This window comes from Tiliqua scincoides, chromosome 3, assembly GCF_035046505.1.
Source record: "Tiliqua scincoides isolate rTilSci1 chromosome 3, rTilSci1.hap2, whole genome shotgun sequence".
NCBI lineage: Eukaryota > Metazoa > Chordata > Lepidosauria > Squamata > Scincidae > Tiliqua > Tiliqua scincoides.
In genome coordinates, this window is record NC_089823.1 from 25235778 (window position 1) to 25261214 (window position 25437).

The window sequence follows — 25437 nt, forward strand, 5'->3', positions numbered from 1 at the left end:
ACCATAACGGTGCGGCGAGGCTACCACGCGGCTTACGGCCACAGCATGGCCGGGGGGAAAGTGGCCACCGAAGAGGCAGGCCTGCCGGCTAAGCCGGAGGGGAGGCAGCTGTGCTCGAGGGGCCCCAGTGGCAGGGTGAGGCGTCCTTCTGCCCCGAACCGGAACAAGCTCTACGTCTGCTCCTTCCCGGACTGCGACGCCACCTACAACAAGGACTGGAAGCTGCAGGCCCACCTCTGCCGGCACACGGGGGAGGTGAGGCGCCGGCGGGAGCGCGCTGGGAGGGAAGGGGTTACCTTGCCGCACAGCGTCGCGCTCTAGAGACGAGTGGGCGGGGATAGAATCTTGAGAACAAGCGGTGCTTTCTATTGGCGGGCGCCTGGCCAATGAGGACGTCCGAGCTCGTGATTGGCCGCCGCTGGAAACGGGCGCTCTCATTGGAGGGAACGCACCTGGCTCTGGGACTGCTGATCTTGGAACTCACCTGTTGGAATAAAAGAGCCAGGCTCTAATAATAATAATAATAAAACTTTATTTTTATCCCGCCCTTCTCCCTAACGGGACCCAGGGCGGCTAACAACATATTAAAAAAAAAAACAAAAACAAAAAACAGATTTTAAAAACATTAATACAAACAGATAAAAACATTTAAAAACACACTACAGAGGCCATAAAAACAGTAGTCAGATTAAAAGAGTAAAAGAACAGATCACCGAGGAATCAAGCCTGTAAAACTAAAAGATGTATAAAAAAGTTAAGAAGGCCAGAAATCAGAAGGCTTGTTTAAACAACAGTTTTTTCAGGCCTCGCCAAAAGCTCTCAAGAGAGGGAGCCATTCTCAAGTCAAGGGGAAGGGAGTTCCATAATGTTGGTGCCACTACCGAGAAGGCCCTATTTCTTGCAGCCGCCCTCCGGACCTCCTTGGGTGGCGGCACTTGCAAAAAGGCCTTCTCTGATGACCTGAGAGGACGAGCCAGATTGTACAGGAGTAGGCGGTCTCTAAGATAGCCTGGCCCAGAGCAGTATAGGGCTTTAAAGGTCAAAACCAGCACCTTGAATTGGGCCTGGAAACGAATGGGCAGCCAATGTAGCCCCCGGAGAAGCGGGCTGACAGAGTCAAACCGCCTGGCTCCGGTGACCACACGGGCTGCCGCATTCTGTACTAATTGTAGTTTCCGAACCATCTTCAGGGGCAGCCCCACATAGAGCGCATTACAGTAATCTAACCTCGATGTCACCGTGGCATGGATCACCATGGCCAGGTCTGCATGATCCAAGTACGGTCGCAGCTGGCGCACCAGCCGAAGCTGAGCAAAGGCCCCCCTAGCCACAGCCGCCACCTGGGAATCCAGGAGCAGCTGCGAGTCCAGGAGGACCCCCAAGCTGCGAACCTGCTCCTTCAGAGGGAGTGCAACCCCATTCAGAGCAAGTCGATAATCCAGCACCTGCATCGAGGATTTCCGAACCAGGAGAGCCTCTGTCTTATCCGGATTTAATTTCAGCTTGTTAGCGCCCATCCAGATCCTCACTGCTTCCAGACAGCGCTCCAGGCCCTCAACCGCCACCCTGGAGTCTGGAGGAAAGGAGAGATAGAGCTGGGTGTCATCAGCATATTGATGACACCTCTCTCCAAACCCCCAGATGACCTTTCCCAGCGGTTTCATGTAGATATTAAATAGCATGGGGGACAGAATTGAACCCTGCGGCACCCCGCACCTCAAGGGCCAGGGTGTCGAACAGGCATCCCCCAGCACCACCATCTGGGACCAACCCTCCAAGTAGGAGCAGAACCATTGCAAAACAGTGCCTCCAACTCCCAACTCGGCCAATCGGCCCAGAAGGATACCATGGTCGATGGTATCGAAAGCCGCCGAGAGGTCCAGCAGGACCAACCAGGACGCACTCCCCCTGTCCTGTCCCCGGCGTAGGTCATCCACCAAGGCGACCAAGGCAGTTTCCGTCCCAAAGCCCGGTCTGAAACCAGATTGAAAAGGATCCAGATAATCCGCTTCATCCAAGACCCTCTGGAGTTGGGCCGCCACCACCCGCTCGATTACCTTGCCCAGAAACGGGATGTTGGAGACTGGCTGATAGTTATTCAACACAGTGGAATCCAGGGAGGGCTTCTTCAGGAGGGGGCGAACCACTGCCCGCTTCAAGGCGAGCGGCAACGTCCCCTCCATCAAAGAAGAGTTGACCACCCTCCCCGTCCTCTCAGCCAGTCCCCCCCGGGCCGCTCTAATCAGCCAAGCTGGGCAAGGGTCAAACAGGCAGGCAGACGGCCTCACACTCCAAAGGAGTCTGTCCGCATCCTCAGGCTGCACAAGCTGAAAAGAGTCCCACAATACTGGACAAGCAGTTGCCAAGGGGACATCATCAGACATTGTCAATGTGGCATCCAAGTCGTGACGAATACGATCGATTTTATCTGCAAAGTGTTGGGCAAGCATGTCACAGCGGCTGACTGTGTATTCCTCCTGGACTACCGAAGGGGCCTGATGAAGGAGGGACCACACCACACGGAACAGCTCTGCCGGACGGCTATCAGCAGACGCAATGGTAGCAGAGAAGAACGATCTCTTCGCTGCTACCACCGCCACGGAGTAGGCTCTATAATGAGCTCTACTCCGTGTCCGATTGGATTCATCATGAGTTTTCTGCCACCGTCGCTCTAGACGCCTGCCCTGCTGCTTCATCATTCGCAGCTCCTCAGTAAACCAAGGAGCCGCTCCGAGTCTGCGGCGTGGCAGAGGTCGCTCCGGAGCAATCTCATCCACAGCCCTGGACATTTCCCCATAGGCTCTAGCAGGGTGACCACGTGTCATAACCTCAGCTGGAGTCTGTGGAACTCCTTGCCACTTGATGTGGTGATGGCATCTGGCCTGCATGCCTTTAACAGGCCCCTGGACAAGTGCATGGAGGAAAAGGCCCTAGCAGGTTGCAAGCCATGAGGGGCATGTGCAGTCTCCTGGTTTTGGAAGGAGGCCAGGTGCAAGATGCAGGTTTCTTGTGGTCTTGTGTGCTCCCTGGGCATCTGGTGGGCCGCTGTGAGACAGAGAAGCTGGACTGGATGGGCCTTTTGCCTGATCCAGCGGAGTTCCTCTTATATTCTTATGACTGGGGTTGGTGTTCATACCCAGAGCATAATTAAACTGTGGAACTCCTTGCCACAAGATGTAGGACATCCAAGAAAAACGTAGGGCAGCACAAAATAAAAGCTGAACATGCTCATGTATGTGTTTCATGTGGTTTATTTAAACACTATATTCTGTGGAGTAGCTGGAGGGGGGTGGAGCACTCGGCCTGGCAGGGAGGTGGGTGAGCGGCCCCACCCTTCGGAGCCATTCCTGGCGGGGCTCTGTTTTGCCCCCCCCCCCGCGAGGAATGGCTCCGAAGGGAAGGGCAGGGCAGCTCGCCCACCTCCCTGCCAGGCCAAGTGCTCCGCCCCCCTCCAGCTACGCCACCAACTGTATTACTTACTATTAGATTTAAAACTATATCTTAATTAATTACAAGAAGGCTATGTGCTGCCTGCAGGGGCCACTCACAGGGAAAAGGAGGATGCTGAGATTCTTTTTCAGGACACCAGGCTAAAAAAGAAGACATGTCCTGAGAAAAGAGGACATCTGGTCACCCTGCATTTTATAGGCACGTGCTGGGAAGTTAGTCCTGTCGAAATCGGTGCGACTTAATAAAATTCAGTTTAGACATATGAATGCCAAGCCGTTATTTCATCAAGAGAGGGAGACGTGGGGGAGCTGAGGTGGATGCCTGTGGTGGGAGGAGATCTTGCACGATAAAGCATCCAGACAATCCCCAGTATATTGTGTGAATTATCTATGCACTAAAAGGTGAGCATATTGTTAGGCAGGGTCTTTTGAGTAGACATGGATGTGTTTGGGTCCTTGACGCAGATTCATTTAACTATAGGTTTACTGGATACAAAAGGGGACAGAGTGTCTATATCTTTAAACCATTGTACAGAACAGGGAATTTTGGCAGGTGCAGCTTTTTAAATCCTTCCATGTTGAGCTGCACCTGCTGAAATTCCCTCTTTTATACACTGGTTAAAGGTACAATATAGGCACTTTGTCCCCCTTTGTATCTGGTAAACATACTTAACTAGAAATTTAATTGACTAGATCAGGGGTGCTCACACTTTTTTGGCTCAAGAGCTACTTTGAAACCCAGCAAGGCCTGGAGATCTACCAGAGTTTTTTTTACAATGTTCGCACCATCATAACATATAACATGTGTACAATGTATGTTGGTGTACCTTGAGCCTTACTGAGTATAACAGGACTTACTCCTGAGTAGACATGCCTAGGATTAGGCTGTGAGGCTGCAATCCTAGCCACACTTACCTGGGAGTAAGCCCCATTGAGTACAATGGGCCTTACTCCCGGCGTTTCCTCCCAGAGGCACCTGAAGGGGGGGGGGGTTGGCACTCCGCAATCTACTCATTTTGCCTCACGATCTACCGGTAGATCGCGATCCACCTATTGAGCACCCCTGGACTAGATGTTTGCCTATCACACAGCTGTTAAAAAGAAACCTACCAAGTCCAATCCTGGGAGCTCAGTAACCTGGCCTAAGAAAGATAACCTCTTAACTGTTCTAAATGAATGAGGGGATCTCTTTGAATGATTAGGGAACCTTGCAGGCATCTGATTTGTAGCCTGTTGTACTGTAGCTGGTTACAGCTTTCTATCCTCCCCCAACTATTGACTGAACTGCTGTTAGCTTGGTAGAAAGTGAAATTTTAAAAAGCCTTACAAAGTTACAGCACTTGACTTGCAGAGGGAAGACTGCAGAGGGAAGGTTAGCAGTTCAGTTTTCATTGGAAGCTGTAAAGGGGGGGGGAGAAGAAATAAAATAGGTGAGGGGCAGAGCCAAGGAATTAGGGAGGTCAAATGTTGTAATAGGGAATTTTAGGAATTAATTATAAGGTCTGTAGTTCTAATCTTCAACTAAGAATCCAATCATATTCCTTGGTAGTAAGCTCTTTAGAACACTGAGTAGACATGCCTAGGATAGTACTGTATTCTCTTAAGGCAAATTTTTTCAGGAAAGTAGTTGACTACAACTACTAAAATAACTAGATTTACTATTGAATAACTGAACTGTTTTAATAATCTGTTGTCTTTTATCAGCGACCCTTTGTTTGTGACTATGAAGGCTGTGGTAAAGGCTTCACTAGAGACTTCCACCTTAAGCGCCATGCTCTTGTACACACTGGAGAAAAACCATTTGTGTAAGTAAGCAAGGTGTGTGTTAGTGTGGATGGGAAAGGTGTTGGAATTCTCAGAACAGCAACAAAACCCAAACAAATCTTGTAAGCATACCCTCCCACTTCTGCAACATATGGATTGTTTTGTTAGACCATCCATGTATTTTACCTGAATGTTGAGAAGATGACAATTGTGTTTGTGCAATATATAGGGCTGCAATATGTACAGTAGATTACAGTCCTATGTAGGCTTATGTAGAGTCTCAATGGGATTTACTTCTATACGCACTATACAGTGCGTATAGTACTGTCCTATACTTTAATTTTAGACTGCTGTCTTATGCATGCTTACCTGGGAATAAGCCATATTGTACACAGGGTGCACACACTTCTGAGAGAGCATGCATAGGCATATGTTGCTGATCAGTTAGATTTAAAAAACAATCACCAAACCTGTGATTTTTTTTTTGATTAAAAGTGATTCCAGTAAGGCCATTTTTGAGACATACATAAAAATACCACTGCTGTCTTAGAAGCTCCCCACCTTCTCTCTGATGTAGAAGGAGAAAATCTCTTCTAAAATTATGTCTTGGAAAATATGTTTGTGTATTTGTAGGTGCACAGCAGGTGGCTGCAATGCAAAATTTACAACGCAATCAAACTTGAAGAAGCACATTGGATGCAAGCATCAGCAAAAGCCATTTGTAGTAAGTAGGGTTTGTTTGCTTAGTTTTGGGGTATAGGTTCTTAAATTCACTTGATATCTAGCATTTTGACACTGTTAGTGCTTATCCTGCACATCCAGAGTGTGATTCAGCAGTGCAGACCAATGAACACATGCCAGTGTTGCCCATTGTCAGTTTTGATAGAAAGTGTTCTGTTTGCTTGCAGCAGACAGTCTGCCAGGGAGGGGGTGGGGGGTGGGGAGGAGGAAGAGGAGCAGCCCTGTTTTCCATTTGAGTTCCTAGTGTGTTCCACTGGATCAAGTCCTGCATTAAAACCCAGGAGATCTGTACTCATGTACTTGCTGCGGGATAAGGACTTTACCACTCTTAAGAGAACCACCACTTTTAAGGGTGCTTCTTTATCCAATAAGGAGGAGTACCAGGCTGACTGGTCCGGGCCAACTTGGTAGCCCTTGAGTATGTCATAAAACATAGACTGTGCTCTGATGGTGAACTTCCTTGGTCTATCTCTAAATAGTCACTTGCTTGATTTTCAAAATAGTGTGACTTTGAAAAATGTGGGAAGTCATTCAAAAAGCACCAGCAGTTAAAGATACATCAGTCTGAACACACTGGCGAGCCACTCTTCAAGTAGGTGAATCACTTCAAAACTCTTCCTATTCCTCTTGGATTTCCTTATGCATGCAAATAAGTGTTTTTCTAATGGTTGCCTGGTAGAAGATGAGTGAAAAATGTTATGGGAGGCCTAAAGATGTTTCTGTAGCAGCTTAATTTCATAGGATATTTAGAAGAGCATATTGGGAGCAGTTTGTAGTTGGCATATCATCCTATGTCCTGTCATCATTAGCATGTGAGGTTAATACCTTTCTAAATACTTCAGTAAAAACAGTACTAATTGTCTGCAGTTCCCCGGATGCTCATCATATTTGTCCACTCTTCCTCCTCCACTAGCCATATTAAAATCTCCATTGTGCCCCGTCCCACCATTTGATGACTTTAAGGTTGTATTACAGATTCATTTTGCACTGGTTTGAGACAGGAAAAACCTCCACCTAGTGCTTTGCCCAGTTGTATGGAAAAAGCCCATAGTTTGGGATTCTTGGCTATGTGGTGTTCTGTAAAACAGAACACTATTTTACAGAACACCACATAGGGAATGACAGAAGTATGGGGGAAAACGTGGTGCCTCAATTTCTAGGCAGCTTAGGGGCAACGAGGCAGCTAGGCAGACACTTTGAGTGGCAGTGGTAGATGACTTGTGACAAGTCTGAACAAACATAGTTGGGACCTCATATTAGAGCCTTCTCTCCATTATGGAAGGTCTCACTTCATGGTTGGTTTTCTACTTCAGGTTTGAGCAAATGTCTTTTTCCATCTAGATGTAGTTACGAAGGATGTGGAAGGCCCTTTTCTAATCCTGGCCATCTAAAACGGCATGAGAAGATCCATGCAGGTAAGCTGTTTTCTGCTTTGAGCTATGCCAAAATAGTATATATTTAGAAGATAGGCAGGCTTATTCCATAGTATAAAAAGAGTAATCTGTAGAGGAATTGAGAGGCAGAACCAATTTGAATGGCTAGATGGAAGAGAACTAGAAGTAATTCCAGACTGAGAGGTTATCTTCAAATATGAGGGTCAAACTGTTAGGCTAAAATGAATTTATTTTAATAGGTTATCCATGCAAAAAAGATGATTGTCTGTTTGTTGGAAAAACCTGGTCAGAGCTTCTGAAACATCTGAGAGAAAGCCATGTAGGTAAGTATTACTAAAACATTCAGTCATTGATTTTGTTTTAAAACATAATTTTTCAAATGACAGAAGAACTGACTCTTCTGTCAATTATCTACTCTTGCCTCCTGAGTTTGGCTCATAATAACACTTCAGTGCAATACACACAGTTCTATACTAGGTTTGCACAACAAGTTATTTTTTAAAATATTTAGATCCTTTCTTTTCTGCCCCCCCCCCCATTTGAAACAGATCTATGTGTGTAAGCATGGGTGTGTTTACAACTTCACAGTCCACACACGCACTTGGCATTTATATAACTTTCTAGATCAGGGCTGGGCGAAATCCATCCAATATCCATCTCTCCTGTGACTGGAATATTTTGTTCTGGAGCGCTACGTGACTGCTGGTCTCGAGATCGGATTTCCACAAAGACACAACAGGCCAGAGCATCTTGTTGTCCTGATCTCGGGACTGGCAGTCATGCAGTGCTCCAGAATGCAATGGGCTGGCCGCGCCAGGGAATGCATACCTGGTGTGCAGTGGTCGGCACTTTACGCACCGCTGTTCTAAAGTATTAAAAGTTCATAATGTACATTCTCTGTAACTTTACAATCTCACTGGAATGTAGGTCAGTATGGTTGTCCCTTTTGCGCTTGGAACCCTATGATCAGAGATACTAGTTTGCTTTAAGGCAATGAGTTTGTGGTAAAGGTGAAGTTTTGAACCAGGGTACAAATTGATTTGCCATTCAGTCTATTAGTTCCTATTCTATGTTGGAGCTCATATATTGGGGGCAAAGAGCATATGTGTACCTTCCTGTCCATCGGATGTAGAAAGCTGTATAAAGTGGCCATGAAAACTTGCTGGGATAGTATTGTGCTACTTAAAAAATGTGCATGTAAGTTGTTCTTCACCTTCAGAAACTGGTGGCATCCCTGCTACATAAGAACAGCCCCACTGGATCAGGCCATAGGCCCATCTAGTCCAGCTTCCTGTATTTCACAGCAGCCCACCAAATGCCCCAGGGAGCACACCAGATAACAAGAGACCTCATCCTGGTGCCCTCCCTTGCATTGGCATTCTGACATAGCCCATTTCTAAAATCAGGAGATTGCACATATACACATCATGGCTTGTAACCCAAAATGGATTTTTCCTCCAGAAACTTGTCCAATCCCCTTTTAAAGGCATCCAGGCCAGACACCATCACCACATCCTGTGGCAAGGAGTTCCACAGACCAACCACACACTGAGTAAAGAAATATTTTCTTCTGTCTTTCCTAACCCGCCCAACACTCAATTTTAGTGGATGTCCCCTGGTTCTGGTATTATGTGAGAGTGTAAAGAGCATCTCCCTATCCACTCTGTCCATCCCCTGCATAATTTTGTATGTCTCAATCATGTCCCCCCTCAAGCGTCTCTTTTCTAGGTTGAAGAGGCCCAAACGCCGTAGCCTTTCCTCATAAGGAAGGTGCCCCAGCCCCGTAATCATCTTAGTCGCTCTCTTTTGCACCTTTTCCATTTCCACTGTCTTTTTTGAGATGCGGCGACCAGAACTGGACACAATACTCCAGGTGTGGCCCTACTATCGATTTGTACAACTGCATTATAATATTAGCCGTTTTGTTCTCAATACCTTTCCTAATGATCCCAAGCATAGATTTGGCCTTCTTCACTGCTGCCGCACATTGAGTCAACACTTTCATCGACCTGTCCATCACCACCACAAGATCTCTCTCCTGATCTGTCACAGACAGCTCAGAACCCATCAGCCTATATGTGAAGTTTTGATTTTTTGCCCCACTGTGCATGACTTTACACTTACTCACAATGAAACGCATCTGCCATTTTGCTGCCCATTCTGCCAGTCTGGAGAGATCCTTCTGGAGCTCCTCACAATCACTTCTGGTCTTTACCACTCGGAAAAGTTTGGTGTCGTCTGCAAACTTTACCACCTCACTGCTCAACCCTGTCTCCAGGTCATTTATGAAGAGGTTGAAAAGCACCGGTCCCAGGACAGATCCTTGGGGCACACTGCTTTTCACTTCTCTCCATTGTGAAAATTGCCCATTGACACCCACTCTCTGTTTCCTGGCCTTCAACCAGGTCTCAGTCCAGGAGAGGACCTGTCCTCTAATTCCCTGACTGTGGAGTTTTTTCAGTAGCCTTTGGTGAGGGACCGTGTCGATTGCCTTCTGAAAGTCCAGATATAATGTCCATAGGTTCTCCCGCATCCACATGCCTGTTGACCTTTTCAAAGAATTCTATAAGGTTCGTGAGGCAAGACTTACCCTTACAGAAGCCATGTTGATTCTCCCTCAGCAAGGCTTGTTCATCTCTGTGTCTTGAGATTCTATCTTTGATGAGGCATTCCACCATCTTACCCGGTATAGATGTTAGGCTGACTGGCCTATAGTTTCCCAGGTCCCCCCTCTTTCCCTTTTTAAAGATCGGCATGGCATTTGCTATCCTCCAATCTTCTGGCACTGTGGCCGTTTTGAGGGACAAGTTGCATATTTTAGTCAAGAGATCAGCAACTTCATTCTTCAATTCCTTAATAACTCTTGGGTGGATGCCATCAGGGCCCGGTGACTTATTGATCTTTAATTTATCAATGAGGTCTGAAACATCTGCTCTTTTAACCTCTATCTGACTTAATTCCTTGGTCAGGAGGGGCCCGTTCAGGCAGCAGTATTTGCAGAAGGTCTTCTGCTATGAAGACAGATGCAAAGAGCTCATTTAATTTCTCTGCCATCTCTAAGTCTCCTTTTAGCTCCCCTTTCCCTCCCTCACCATCCAGAGGGCCAACTGCTTCTCTGGCAGGTTTCCTGCTTCTAACATATTTGAAGAAGCTTTTATTATTTCCTTTAATGTTGCTGGCCATGTGTTCCTCATAGTCTTGCTTGGCCTCCCGTATCATCTACTTACATTTCTTTTGCCACAGTTTATGTTCCTTTTTATTCACTTCATTAGGGCAAGACTTCCACTTATGGAAGGAAGCTTCCTTTCCCTTTATGGCCTCTCTAACTTGACTTGTTAGCCATGTGGGCACCCACCTGGACTTAGTGGAGCCCTTCTTCCTTTGCGGTTTACACCTCTGCTGGGCTTCTATTACTGTTGTTTTAAGCAGCCTCCATGCACTCTGGAGAGATTGGACTCTTTTTACCTTCCCTTTCAACCTCCTTCCAACCAGCCTCCTCATTTGAGGGAAGTCTGCCCATCGGAAGTCAAGGGTTTTTGTGAGAGATTTGCCCGGTATTCTTCCCCTGATGTGCATGTTGAAACGGATCACAGCATGATCACTGTTCCCCAATGGCTCAGTAATATTGACATCTCTAACCAGGTCCTGAGTACCACACAATATTAAATCCAGAGTCACCTGTCCTCTGGTGTGCTCCATGACTAGCTGCTCTAAGGCACAGTCATTTAACATGTCAAGGAATCCGGTCTCCTTTTCGTTACCAGAACACAAATTGACCCAGTCTATATGAGGATAATTGAAGTCCCCCATGATTACAACCCTGTCCCTCCTTGTCAGCTCCCTGATCTGTTTCCTCATTTCAAGGTCCCCTTCCGGTTTCTGGTCTGGAGGATGATAAAATGCCCCCAGTATTACATCGCTCCTGAGGCCTGGTAATTTAACAGACAGAGATTCTATGGTGGAGTCGGACCCGCCTTCAATCTCTACTTTGCTGGATTCTATCCCTTCCTTAACGTAAACAGCCACCCCACCTCCAACACACCCCTCCCTGTCCTCCTGTAGAGTTTATAGTCTGGGATTGCGGTATCCCACTGATTTTCCACATTCCACCATGCTTCCGTTATGCCCACTATGTCAGTGTTTTCCCTTGTCACCAGACATGCCAGTTCTCCCATCTTTGCTCGGAGACTTCGGGCATTTGCATAAAAGCATTTGTACATGGAATGCCCCAGGATGGGGTGCTTATTAGCTCCTTTGTCCCCGCATCCTCTCATTGTGCCAAACTGTCTATCACATACCATCATGCTACCATTCCCAATTGCTTCTCCTACTCTGCCTTTACCTTGTTGTTCTCTAACCTCCCCATCTTCGTTCCATAGGAATGAGGAGTTAAAACCAGATGCCCCTCAGCTCCTGTCAGCTTTCCCCCAGGGATCAGTTTAAAAACTGCTCTGGCACCTTTTTAGTGTTATGCACCAGCAGTCTGGTTCCATTCTGATTCAAGTGAAGCCCGTCCCTCTTGTACAAGCCCCGCTTGTCCCAAAATGTTCCCCAGTGCCTAACAAATCTAAACCCCTCCTCCCTACACCACCGTCTCATCCACGCATTGAGACCCCTGATCACCTGCCTAGCTGGCCCTGCGCGTGGAACATGTAGCAATTCCAAGAATGCTACCTTTGAGGTCCTGGCTTTCAGCTTCCTACCTAATAGCCTAAATTTGGCCTCCAGGACCTCCCGGCTACACTTGCCCACATCGTTGGTGCCAACATGCACCACAACGGCTACCTCCTCCCCAGCACTGTCTACCAGCCTGTCTAGACGAGATGTCCGCAACCTTCGCACCAAGCAGGCAAGTCGCCATGTGGTCCTCACATCCGTCGCAAACCCCCCTCTCTATGTTTCTAATAATCAAATCCCCTCTACATGAAGCCCCCAACCCCTCTCCTGCCGAGGAGTATCCTGAGTGCATTCGGATACGGGCCCGTCCCCTGGAGAAGGGTCCCCCCTAGGGGATTGTTTCCCTCCTCTCCAAGATGACGTCCTCCAGCCCCGAGACTTCCCACCCAGGCAGCTGAGGTGCTGCACGCCTGAGGTTGGGACGAAGCCTGATCATCCCCAGAACTCTCCCCATGGTCCTTCTCTGCCTGCCTCTGCTTCTCCAGGTCGGCCACCAAGGCTTCAAGGGAGCAGATGTGTTCCCTGAATCCCTGGAGCTCCTTGCACTGAGGACACACCCATGATTTATGCCCCAGAGGCATATAGTCATACATGTGGCACTCGATGCAAAGCACTGGATAGCCCCCACCCTGCTGCTGGCTGTCTGACTGCATAGTTGTTTTTGTTTGTTTGTTTAGGGGTACTTAACCCTTCACTGGTTTGCTGCCCTCTTCTCAAGGGAAGGACAGTGTCTGGGGCCCTGGCCTCCTCGCCCTGCTGCTGAACTCTCACTGAGGCTAAACTCGCTGTGCCTTACCTGGCACTTTTTCCCCCGAGGCTCTTGGTGTCCCAGAGGCCTTGCACGCTTCTGCAGAGGGCTCATGCGGTGGCAGGCGCTAGTTTTGTACCCCTAGCTAGCTCCTCCTCCCTCCCTCCTTGCTGATTGAAAGGGGGCTGGTCTTCCCAGGTGAGATTACAAAAGATTAGGAAGAGAAAGGACATCTGCAAGAGGGATCTGAAGGCCTTAGGAGTGGACCTCAACAAGTGGGAAACCCTGGCCTCTGAGCGGCCTGCTTGGAGGCAAGCTGTGCAGCATGGCCTTTCCCAGTTTGAAGAGACACTTGGCCAACAGTCTGAGGCAAAGAGGCGAAGAAAGAAGGCCCATAGCCAGGGAGACAGACCAGGGACAGACTGCACTTGCTCCCAGTGTGGAAGGAATTGTCATTCCCGAATTGGCCTTTTCAGCCACATTAGACACTGTTCCAGAACCACCATTCAGAGGCGTAACCATAGTCTTTGGAGACTGAAGGTTGCCAACAGGAAAAGGCTGCTGATGGGCCTAATCTACTCTGTAGGCTCCTGAGTGGGGTGCTTGGATTTGCCTAATGGGGCTCTTATCACCTCCTAAAGGACATTATGCTAAATTGCTAAGTTTATGACTATGCTAAGCTAAATTGCCCTGGCTGGCTGGGAACAGGCCCTTCCTAGGTTCTACCCTCCTAATTCAATTATCTTAGGCTGGACTGTTTTTTAAGCTGCTTTTTATTTGAGTTTAAACTGCACTGGTTTAAGAGTTTTTTGGGCTTGGCAGAACTTACACACTAAAGGTTTAAATCCTGTTTTGCCCTGTTTATAAAATTTGCTAAATTCTGCTGCACAGAAACACAACTGTTGGTAATATATTTTTTTTCTCCTCTAGAACCAGTAATCTGTAACGTGTGTTCCAAAACATTCCGCAGCAAAGCTTACCTCAGATGCCACCAGAAAATTCATACCACAGAGAGAGAAGTACTGAAGTGTCCAAGAGAGGGCTGTGAAAGAACTTATACAACAGTGTTCAATCTTCAAAGCCACATTGCTTCATTTCACGAGGAGACAAGATCATTCATGTGTGACCACCCTGGCTGTGGCAGGGTCTTTGCAATGAAAGTAGGTATTTTGTTACCTTAAGCCATTTCTGTCCAACGTTGCATATATGCAACAGGGACCAAATGTGTACACCTGTGGGCTGGGCAGAAATGGGTTAAAATCCCACTCTTCTTCCTTTTCCTCTTGAGTCACATAAATACAACTCTTGTCTCTTACAGCAAAGTCTTGAAAGGCATGCTATCATGCACGATCCTCTCAAGAAAAAGTTGAACTTAAAAGTAAGTCACACTCTTGAATTGGATGCTTTGTTTTGGGAACAAATAAGGATGACTTATTTCATATGTCTATTAGCTGACCATTTTGGGGATTGGTAGGTACCTGGTTAATAACTCAGATAGGTCTGCTGATGAGAACAAATGGTTAGGTGTATGAATGTGTAGGTGGGGCATTAACCACCACTTGGCTAAGGGTGTGTGAGTGTGCAAAGAATTGGCTGTTGCATTTTGGACGAGACTGGGCACTGGCAAGCTCACAGTAGATTGGGGGTTCAGGGTCTCTCTCGGGTATTCTGATATCAGATAGCAGATCTGCTGCCTTGTAAGAATGTCCATCTCCCTTCACTTAAGTTCTACTTCTCTATTTGTAAATAAAACAAATATTGCCATAAGGCTCCAGTCTATTCCAACCAAAGGGAAACCAAACTCAGCCTTTCCACTGGAGCCTCTCGCTGTGTGGAAGTGAGGAGCATGCAACAGTATTTCAGCATAAGAATAGTGACTGTAAATAAATATACGAAATAGTTTGTGTGTGTGTGTATCTTTAAGCATTCCTCTTGTAGGACAAAAAGGGTAACTAATTGCTAAACTTGTGTTGTGAATCTTTTTCCCCTCTCCCAGCCTAAAAAACAACGTCCCAAGCGGAGCTTGGCCTCTCGCCTCAGTGGATACATCCCACCTAAAGCACAGCAAAGAAATGGATTGTCAAGAGAAGAGCCTCTGACTACACCTGCAACAAGCCACACCCTGCCTCCTGTGGGAACGTTGTCCTTGGACTAGAGTTTGAGATGAACCAGAATGAAAGTGTCAATCATTTGGCATCTTTAGGAGCTTTATAAAATGATCACTGTTTGCAAATTTTGTTTGGAGGTTTGTACAGAAAGTTGGGATTTGCTTCAAAGTCTTGCCAATTTTTTTTCAATTGTGTTTTTTTTAAAAAAAAAACTAGTTCACTGCTTGAGAATATTCGAGTCAGTAGTTTCCTTTCCACCATCCTTCTGAACTTTGTCTTTCTCCATCTTCTTGTGCTGCTGGATTTCTCTGTCCGACATGTGTCTTAACACACATGTACTCCTTCCTTCTTTAACAATGCGGGGCTGGGAGAGGTAAGTAGCTTTTTCAGGCATCTTCTCCAAGATCTGATCAAAAAATCTTAGCTGAAAAGGAAAAGAGTTTGGTATTACAAACCACATGACTAAAGTCTTGGTTTAGTGAAGGGACATGACAAATCTGAAAAATGCAAAGGATCCTTTTATATGAACTGATGTGTCAACAGAGGCCTGGGAGGTCATAACTGGACAATGTAATGTGGAGTCCAAGTTGTGGTGGCTGTGAATATTTTATTAGCAAAATTACATAGCAAACTGGTTACAGTTACTCAGCTGGATGGCTTCTCACGGATATGTTGGTGGCAGAGGAAAAAAGTCTTCACTGCCATCACTACACAGAGTATAATCATATACGAGTCTGCACCTGTGTTTGTTCAGACTTGTTGCAAGTCTTCTACCACTGTCGTGCAAGGTGTCTGCCTTAGCTACCTTGTTGCCCCAAAGCTCCCTAGAAATCAGGGAGCCACCTTAGATGAGGCAGAGAACATTTGGGAACAATCTTATCCACAGGCTTAGATATCTCCCCATTCTACAGGTCAACCACGTATTCAGGGTTGCTGGCTCTGGTAGTGAATTTCCCACAGCCATCTAGAAACCATAAGCATCTGAGGGTGGATCATACAATTTGCGCCCTGCCTCTGTGAAAGAAAGGGGCTACAATAAGCCTAAACCCCACCAGAAAATGATCTTTCTGTGACAAAGGAGTGCTCTTAATTTCCTCCACACCCAGATCATCCTCATCTGCCTATCCAGCGGCAAACAGAAGGTACAGTGTGTTTAACACAACATTTATAATGCATATTATGCCCCTTATGTTAAAGGTACTTACAATGCAGATCACAGCAGTCAACATTACTAAAATAAAGTTGCAACACATGTATACAGTGATTCCCAACTAAATACAATGTGTTGTCAGGCACACATTAAACAAAAATACTTCAGCAATAATAGCAGGTATCAAGCCTACCTCTCTTACGCCTATCTTTTTGCAGCATCTAGTGCAGCGATTTTCAGCCAGTGTGCCGTGAATAATTCACAGGTGTGCCTTGGGGAATGTCATTTATTAATAGGGACAGCAACTGTTACCCTGCACATGCCTGATCTCGTCTGATCTCGGCAGCTAAGTACTTGGATGGGAAACTGCCTGGGAATACCGGGTGCTGTAGGCTTATACCATAGTCTTTCCAGACTGAAGGTTGCCAACCATTTTGGGGGATGTGATCTGCCTGCCAGCAACACTGTGTACCTTGTCAATTGTCAAAAAACTGATGGTGTGCTTGACAATTTTTTCATCTTGTCAGTGTGTCGTGACATGAAAAATGTTGAAAATTACTGATTGAGAGAAATGATGCCCAAACTAGTGCTCCTTTGTTTCAGTCAGCAGCAGAAACGAATTTGCAATTCATATTTAGCCCACCTGATCACAACCATATATGTATCAGCAGATCCCGTACTGGTTTCAGTTAACCATGGAGTGGATCCATGGGGGCCCCCTGCACGCCCCAGCCTCCAGAGGGGGCATCCTCCTGTATCCACACATTCAGCTATCCATGGGGAGTTCCAGAACAGAATCCCTGTGAATACAGGGGCACACCTCTATACTGTAAATCTCTATTGCAGTGATTTTCAACCTTTTTCATTTCACTGACAAGGCACTAAAATGGTCAAGGCACACCACCAGGTTGTTGACAATTGACAAGGCACACCATGCTGCCAGTGGAGGCTCACATCTCCCATTGGCTCTATTAATAAATGACCTTCCCCCAAATTCCTGTGGCACACCTGTGGACCACTTGCGGCACACCAGTGTGCCATGGCACAGTGGTTGAAAATGGTTGCTCTATTGGCTTACCATTTTCTCAGGCCCCTCAGCAATGTTCTTTTGCTGCAGAGTAATCCGGACATGATGCTTCTTGTCAATCCATTGCTCAATTTGTTTAGTCTTTGTATCTAAATCGTGCTCTCCAATAGCTGTGGAAAAAGTTAACTCCTTCTGCTGTACAGGCCCTGTTAAAACATGCACATGAATCAGTAAGCTTCATTTTAAGCAACTGTATTTCAACCTGGTTGCTTTCCATTTTAAATTGTTTGCTTGGAAATTTTACCGTAAAAGCTTCAAGGAGAGAAAATCTCATATGTAAGTTGTTGCTGCTTATTTATATTGTGGGCAGAGGACTGATATGTGAAATCTAACGACCCCAAAATATGAAGAGGAGCAAATTTGTGCATGTCTGCTAGGAAGTAAGTTCCAGAATGTTAAGCCATTTCTGCCCAATGTTGCATATATGCAACAGGGATCATATGTAATGCCCTGAGGATTGCAGTCCAAACCAGATGCAGTTCAGCTACAAGTGCTAATGTGAAAAAAATACAAAATCACAGTACTTCTGAAATTTTAGCAAAATCAATGTATTTGCATCTAGCTCCCCATTAAGAACATTTCAGTTTCAGTAAATTCTGATCTTGCATTTAAGTTTGTATTCCTTCCCAAATATCCTGGGGGATATTTTTTAAACATCCTTTGCAAACCACGCATATTTAGAAAAGTGTTTTAACCTCTTTGAATGGAGAAAGCAAAATTGTTGTTCACTTATGCTTTATGTCTCCTGCTTGCAGGCCTGGATTAGGACCTTTAGAGGCCCTAAGAACTGAAAAGAATATGCTGCCCCCATATACATGTCATTCAAAATAAAAACAAAAACTAAACTATAAAATAAAATTTTATCTTGAAACAAAATTTACAGTAAGATTTATTTACAGTAAACTCTATGGCACCAGTATCACACTGCATTAAAAACATGACATTGACTTGAGAATATAAAGATGACTTTAAATGCAATAAAGGGACACTCTGATGCATTCAGGGGTGATGCTGGGCAAAGGGAGGGGCCTCTATGTGAACCAGAAGAGGCTGCACGGAGCCCGGAGCCCTGAAAATGCAGTGATTTCACTGTGCAACAGTAATGGAAGCTATTTGGGGCTTTTTATCCCTTTATAAACATTTTTTAAGTGGTGCCCCTGTATATATAATATAGTACTATTATTAAATTTTGGGGTCAGTCTGGCTTCTTTTTCCAGATTTTGTTTTTGTTAAGTGGGTTTTTTTGCACCATGGACCATGATAAATTCAGCATTGGAAAAAACTCTCTAACCCTTCCCCTTACTTCTTTTGGTTAATGGTTAAATCCAGGGTAGCCTGGTCAATCCTGAGCTTGCCTTCCCTACTTCTACATAGTCAATAAAAGTTAAGAATACACATGGCAAAAGGTACAGTGATGGCACTAAGAGACAAAGTGAGGCATTCAGCTAAGGAACTCCAAGCCAGCATCTCTGGCACAGCAGACCACAATTTTTCACTTACAGCTTGCACTGAGTAATGTTTATGCATTTAGAAAAGAAGAGCTTAGCAAACATCCACTTTTGTAAAAACATCAACACATTTACCTTTTGAAAGGTTCTTAATAGCCACTTCTTGAATCATGCCCAACAGCAAGGAAGGTCTGTCTGAATGCCAACAGCTTTCAATATCATTTGTGAATGACTAGCATAAAGCTTCAAAAAGTCTGAACAGGTTCTTATTTGTATTTAATGGATGCTGTTAAGCTGCAAGAGCCATTACGCTGTGCAGACCTGTGAAATGACTCCTTTATAGTAATCACCTCAATGATTTAAATGGGAAAATATTGAACTATTTTGTAATTCTAGCAAAACAGTAATGGCCAAGATTTCTTTTGTATACTTTGTTCCATAGTATGTTAGCAGCTGGTACTAAACATCTTGTACACATGTGCTAGCAGCTAGACACTATTGCAAAAGCAGATCATATTAACTGTTGATTGACTGAACCAACAAACCCTTTGGTGATGGCTACATTGCATGGCGGAGTGAACTACTAGGATGCCAGAGGCTGGTTACCTGGAAGTAACTATTGAGGATCATTAGAAAATCAACTTTTAGTTGTTGACAAGAAGTTTCCAGATCCTGTGTTTTGTTGAACTTATGAATGTGTATGCACAGCTACACTGAACTCACATTTTCTGGAAAGTTCCTCATAGAATATTTCTGTTTTACAGCTTTTGAATACCTATGAAAATCACAAGCAAAAACAGTTAAAAGCAAGTCAAATAAAATTGCTTCAGGTATGGTGCTGGCTATTCCCATCATAAACAGCCACAAGCTTTAATTCCGCAATTGCCTTTTGCATCAAGGCCAAAGAGAAATGCATCAGTAAAGGAGAGCAACTTGTGGTCACCCCCACAGTAAGAAGTAGCTGCCAAGAACTATACAAAGAGGGGAGACTATGCAAAGAAGTGTTTGTGCTTGAGCAGACAATGTGCAGAATACACTCAGGATATGGAAGGAATCCTGATTTTCCAGATGTGTCAGTGCCTAGTCTACAATTCTCCATCTCTGTTGTATAGAATAGCAAGGGGTTAGTGCAGGCTGGGCATGGGCACTATGTGGCTAGCAGGTCTCAGTTGAAGTGGAACAGTACCCACGCTGTGCCCACAGAAAACAATAGTTCTGTGTAGAATAAAGTACAAGAATACAGTCACCCAAAATTCTAAGACCAATCTAAATTATGCAAAGTTGTATTCTTGCAACATTTATTATTATTATTATTATTATTATTATTATTATTAATTTGTACCCTGCCTTTTTGCCCAACGGGCACACAAGGCGGCTAACAAACAATTTAAAAATACAACATGAAAAACAGTTAAAAACAGTTTACAATGATTAAAAAGCTAAAAACAAAACAAACCCCGTGGATTTTCATATAAAAAGCAAGAACGCCAGCCAGCCTGTCAACAATTAAAAGCTTTTTGAAATAAAAAGGTCTTCAGTCCACGCCGAAACGTTAGCAACAAGGGAGCAGTTCTCAGTTCTAAGGGGAGGGTATTCCACAGTTCGGGGGCCACCACCGAGAAGGCCCTCTTCCTGGCCGCCACCCCTCTCACATCTCTTAGTGGCGGCACAGTCAAAAGGGCCCCCCCAGAAGATCTAAGAGCATGGGCCGGATTGTAAGGAAGGAGGCGGTCCCTCAAATACCCCGGACCCGAGCCGTAAAGGGTAAATTTATTCAGGTAGTGATAGACATAGAATTATACAAGATACTGAAATCCTACCTATACTGAAGACCATTGGAAAAAATCTCTTTAGCCATGCCTTTCTGCATTCTGCAATTGCAAACTTAAAGCAGTCAGTCCCGAGAGCTAGAAACTTGCTTTAAAAAATCAAAGCAGCAATTCTCAGATGACTGTGAAACACATGCAAGGTTTCTAGCCTACTTGCATATCTACTGGGTCTAATGTTTCATTTAGAATGATAATCAGCTCTACAGGCATATATTAGAAACTGAATTTGTATGCAGCACCAGTATTTTTCTGTTACCATAGAGTGGAAAGGTACAATCAACAGTTTTATTCCATGATTTTACAGAGAAAACGGGATGCAGCTCAGTCCATTTTTGGAAGAAAAGCTTTCACTGTCACAGTACATCTAAAAGCACCATACATACCGGTTTTGGAGCTAGCTTTCTGCTTCTCTCTAAGTTTGAGGCGCTCTTCATGAATCTGCTGCCCGCTCATCAGTCTGTACACTGGAGGGTCTGCCGTCTCCGTTAGCAGAACGAGCTTCAGCTCCCTTTCATCCAAGATTCGAATTACATCCGCCCTGTGCATTGCTCCTTGGTTCTCGCCATGCTCATCAATCAGTTGAATAATCCGATGTGGGATCCTCCTCCCAACACTTCCTATAGTTTTTCTGGCATTGGGATTTAGTTTCTTTCCTTTTGGTTTATCCTTCTCATCTTCATATGTACAAAATGCTTGTCCAGGGGCAGAAATAAGTCCCTTTTTTGCATGATCTACCCAGGAAGGAGAGGCTATTGTCCATTTCACTGGTTGCACCATGAAACTGGCAAAGTACCTAGTGATGCTTGCTTCATTCCTTACAGTCTGATCTAGTAGTTTCTTTAGGCACAAGGCAGCCATTCTGAGGTATTGAGGAAAGGGACGAATAAACAGGCACCTTAAAATTCAGGTAAAGAACCTTATTAGAAAACAATTGAGATTGCTTACCATAACACTCAGTTATCTTTTCCTTTGTTTATTAGCTTATATTAAAAGGGTACAATCCTGAACATACTGAAGTATAATTTCACAATCTTACAGGAAGGTATCTTTAAAAGAATGACTACATAGAAACTTTAATCAAGAAGCCCATGTTAAACATTCACATGTTGAAAAGAAAATTTGAGATACTGTAACGGTTAATTAACATGGGGAGCACAAAGTACCATGATTTTTTTTATAACATTACACTAATTCTTGTGGACATAATATTCAGTTAATATTCTGGACATGCTACATGAATATCAGTAATGATGCATGTCAGGTATAATGTGTAGCTATGCATGATTCGGTTGCACTTCTGGTAACGCCAGACCATTTGGCGTTTTCCTTCCGGCAACGCCAGACGGAAGTGGATAACGGTCTGGATACTGCGAGGGCTGAGGTTGCACTTGCATTTATGGTTGTGTCTCCATGTGCAACATGACATTCACAGGAAAATGAATGCTTTTATACAATTTTCAGCTTTGTTTGAAACTCTTCCAAAGGCATCTCCATTTTGCTAGGAATGCTGAGGAGGTCATAATTAATTGAAGCATATACAATTATAAATGGGTTACAGAGGTTAAAGAAACAATTATCGCAAAGCATTCAGACCAAGATTATTTACTGAAATTGGTATAGATTCCACGTAGACTTCATGAAATGCATAATTAAAATTACCAAATTTATTCCTACAGGATGTTATGCTTTGTTTTTTGTTTTAAATAGGTTTACATAGTTCAGGGAAGGTCCATCACTGGTTATGAGCAAGTGAGCTATGAGTGGAAACACATGTTCAAAGTATTCCTCTAATTACCAAATTCTGGAGACTAACAATATAGAACAGATTGCTCTATTACCTCTGTATATCTATTATAAGCATTCATGTGCTTTCCTTTTTATTATAAGCATTTATGTGCTTTTCCAACATCTGGCTAGCCAGGGTTGTTTCATTGGATGTTGGATGTTGTTTCAACAATAGCAGTTGTTTCATTGGATCTCACCAAAGATACATCTGGTCCAATACTTAGTTTCCAACACTGGCTAGCCAGATGTCTTTGGTGAGATCCAATGAAACAACTGCTGTGTTCAAGCCCAAGTGCTTACCCATGATCTTTCAAGAGGCAAACATATCTGGCTTTTGAAGTTGACATCAATAGTTCTGTATGCAATTATCTGAAAGCTACTGCACACTTTCATAGGTTGTCTAAAGGTTAATAACCTAGCTCTCCGTACAAACTAGTTTTTTGGTAGTCTAATGCTTTTTCCTTAAGGTTCTTTGATAAGTTGCACAGAGGCAATTTTTACACTCCATAGATGACCTGTAGAATGAATATTTACAAGTCTAAGCTGATGATACACACACAAGAAATGAATATGACCTAAAGATGAGTTTTATGTCATTACACTAATGCAAGGTCACCCAGACCTTGTTCTTCCATATTTCTGTACACAGGAGCAACAGAACTGCACTAAAAATACAATGCAAACTCCACAGCAATCTCATAGGTGGCAATTCCAAAGCTATTATTTCTTAGTATGTATGTGCTGCAAAAACATACATGTGCTACCATGCAGGATAAAGTACATGCAGACTACAGAGGAGTGCTTTCCATGTAGGAACTTTATGTTTTAAATGATTCTAAATAAATTCATACATTAATACTTCACATTTGTATGGTGCTTTCTGAGTCTGCAAAACACTTTACATGTATTATATTAATATAGTCCTTACAACAATCCTGTAAGATAAATATTGACAGATGTTGGATGTTCAGATGTTGAATTTACAGATGTCTAGATATTAGATGTGGCCTGGAGTGCTTTCATTCAGGTCAGGCCAGTGCATTAGCTGCATCTGCACCTGGTCAAGCAGACCCAAGCACATGCATTGGCTACATCCAGAATGAATTACTGTAAAGTACCCTAAACAGGGCTGCCCTTGAAGGCCACTTGGAAACTTCAGCTTGCACAGAATGCTGCCGCACAATGGCTAGCCAACACCAGCAGAATGGAGAATATCACACCTGTGTTGCTCTGCTTGTACTGGTTGCCAGTACATTTCCAATTGCAAATTAAGGTGCTGGTCTTATCCTTTAAAACTGTAAATAGCTTGGGATACAGTGTTGAAGAACAGTCTCCTCCCACACAAAACTACTCACCCTCTGAGGTCTTCAGGGAGGGCCCTTTTACATGTAGTAGTAGTAGTAAATCTTGATTACCGTCATAAGACCAGCCACCTTTTACATGTACATGTGCTAACCAAAGCACATCTGGTGGCAACACATGAAAGGGCTTTGTCTGTGGTGGTGTCCAGACAGTGGAACGCCCTCCCGCAGAAGGTGAGGTTCTTGATGCCATCACTAGCTCAGTTCCAGAGCCGGGTGAAGACCCCTTTTCTTTTCTGTTGATCTTCCCCTTCAAATTTTGATGGCTCCTGTGTGTTTTTTATTCTGATCCTCTTATTGCACTTTGTTGTATCTTTGTGGTTTTATTGTTTTAAATGTTTATACTATAAGCCCCTCTGAAGATCTCCAGGAGGGGAAAACAGATGACATACACTCTTAAAATAAATACTATCTCCATAATGCAGGTATGGGATGGGGGGGCATGCCAGAGACTAAGAGCCCCATCTGAAGCATGTCTACTCAGAAGTAAGTCCCATTATAGTCAATAGGGCTTACTGCCAGGAAAGTGTGGACAGGATTGCAGCTTAATAGGGTATACCTGGACTGGGAAAAGTCCTGATTCACATCTTCCTACAGATGTATGTACAGTAGGGAATCTAAGAGGACAATCCTACGCTTGTACACTCAGAAGACCCATTGTTTTCAATGGGGCTGACTCTCAGGAAAGGGTGCATAGGATTGATTGCAGCCTGTCAGCCCAATCCTAGCCACACTTTCCTGTGAGTAAGCCCCATTGACTCTAATGGGTCTTACTTCTGAGTAGACACGCATAGCATTGGGCTGAGTCTTATAAAAGGCGTGCCCAAGCGCTGCCGATAAAGCAGAAGCCTTTCCACGCTCTGCATAAGCCTCATAGAGAGAGGCGGGGGGGGGGGCGTCCAAGGCGAGGTGCCCGGGCACTGGCCTGCCTGCAAGCCCTGCACCCGCCACAGCCCACGCTCTGGGGCACTCCCGGCCACTTGGCTTCCCAGCTTCGGAGCCGCAGGACTGGGGCTCCCCGCCAGCTTTGCGCGGGGCTGGGGCCGGGGCCCGCTGCGCTTACCTGCCCAGCCCCCTCGGTCGGAGGCGGCCTCCCCAGCCAAGCAACGAGGAAGGCGATGCTGGTCGGAGGGAAGAGGAGGAGCGAGCGGAGGAAGCGGGCGGAGAGGAAGCTGCTCGGCTCCCTCCTGCTAGGGGGCGAGCGCCTCGCTGGTGGCGCGCCAGAGGCTGGAGCCGCGCTGCCGGGGTCTCCCCAAGGGACAGGGCGCCTGGCAGCGGGCTGGCCGTGCTCGGGCGCTCCCTCCTCCCCGCCGCACCGCTAGACAGGCGAGAGGAGCCGGGAGACCGGACAGCCTCTGCCAGCCCGCTGGCCCTGCTCTCTCGGGGAGGCTCAGCAGGGAGGACTGAGCCCAGGTGGCTGGAGCTGGTGGAGCTGGGGGGCTCCTCATCTGCCCCAAAGGAGGGCACAGAGCAGGTGCCTCGGGTGGCACTGCAGAGTTTGAACCCCCCCCATGCGCTTCTTGGCACTCCTGGTGCACCTCTTTTCAGCCAATGTGCCGCAGCACATTGGTGCGCCACAAATGACCCATAGGTATTCCTCAGGAGTTTGGGACGGAGTCATTTTTTAGTAGGAAAACTGGGGGGGGCTTGACCGCCCTTGGCAGTGTGGTGTGTCTTGTCAGTTGTCAAAAACCGATGATGTGCCTTGGCAATTTCAGCACATTCTCAGTGAGCCATGAGATGAAAAAGGTTGAAAATCGCTGTCCCGGGGGAAGAACCAGCCTGCAAAAGCAGCATCTTTCTTTCTTGTGGTGGTGGCCACTGGCGTCGCTGGGGGGGTGCGGGGTGTGCGGGCCGCACCGGGTGACGCGCCCTGGGGGGAGGACGCGCTAACTT

General features: G+C 45.5%; 2 protein-coding genes across 2 annotated transcripts; one reads left to right on the forward strand and one right to left on the reverse strand.

Moving 5' to 3' along the window:
* Window positions 1-16486, forward strand: GTF3A (general transcription factor IIIA). The gene is made up of 9 exons (XM_066620603.1): window positions 1-255; window positions 5154-5254; window positions 5847-5937; window positions 6458-6546; window positions 7296-7369; window positions 7588-7671; window positions 13704-13933; window positions 14092-14151; window positions 14770-16486. The coding sequence occupies exons 1-9, from the start codon at window positions 46-48 to the stop codon at window positions 14926-14928; spliced, it is 1098 nt and encodes a 365-aa protein (XP_066476700.1). The 5' UTR covers window positions 1-45; the 3' UTR covers window positions 14929-16486.
* On the reverse strand, window positions 14963-24680 carry MTIF3 (mitochondrial translational initiation factor 3). The gene is made up of 4 exons (XM_066620604.1): window positions 24605-24680; window positions 20779-21290; window positions 17110-17264; window positions 14963-15305 (listed from the first exon to the last, which is right to left on the reverse strand). The coding sequence occupies exons 2-4, from the start codon at window positions 21251-21253 to the stop codon at window positions 15099-15101; spliced, it is 837 nt and encodes a 278-aa protein (XP_066476701.1). The 5' UTR covers window positions 21254-21290; window positions 24605-24680; the 3' UTR covers window positions 14963-15098.
* Between the last annotated feature and the right edge of the window lie 757 nt (window positions 24681-25437).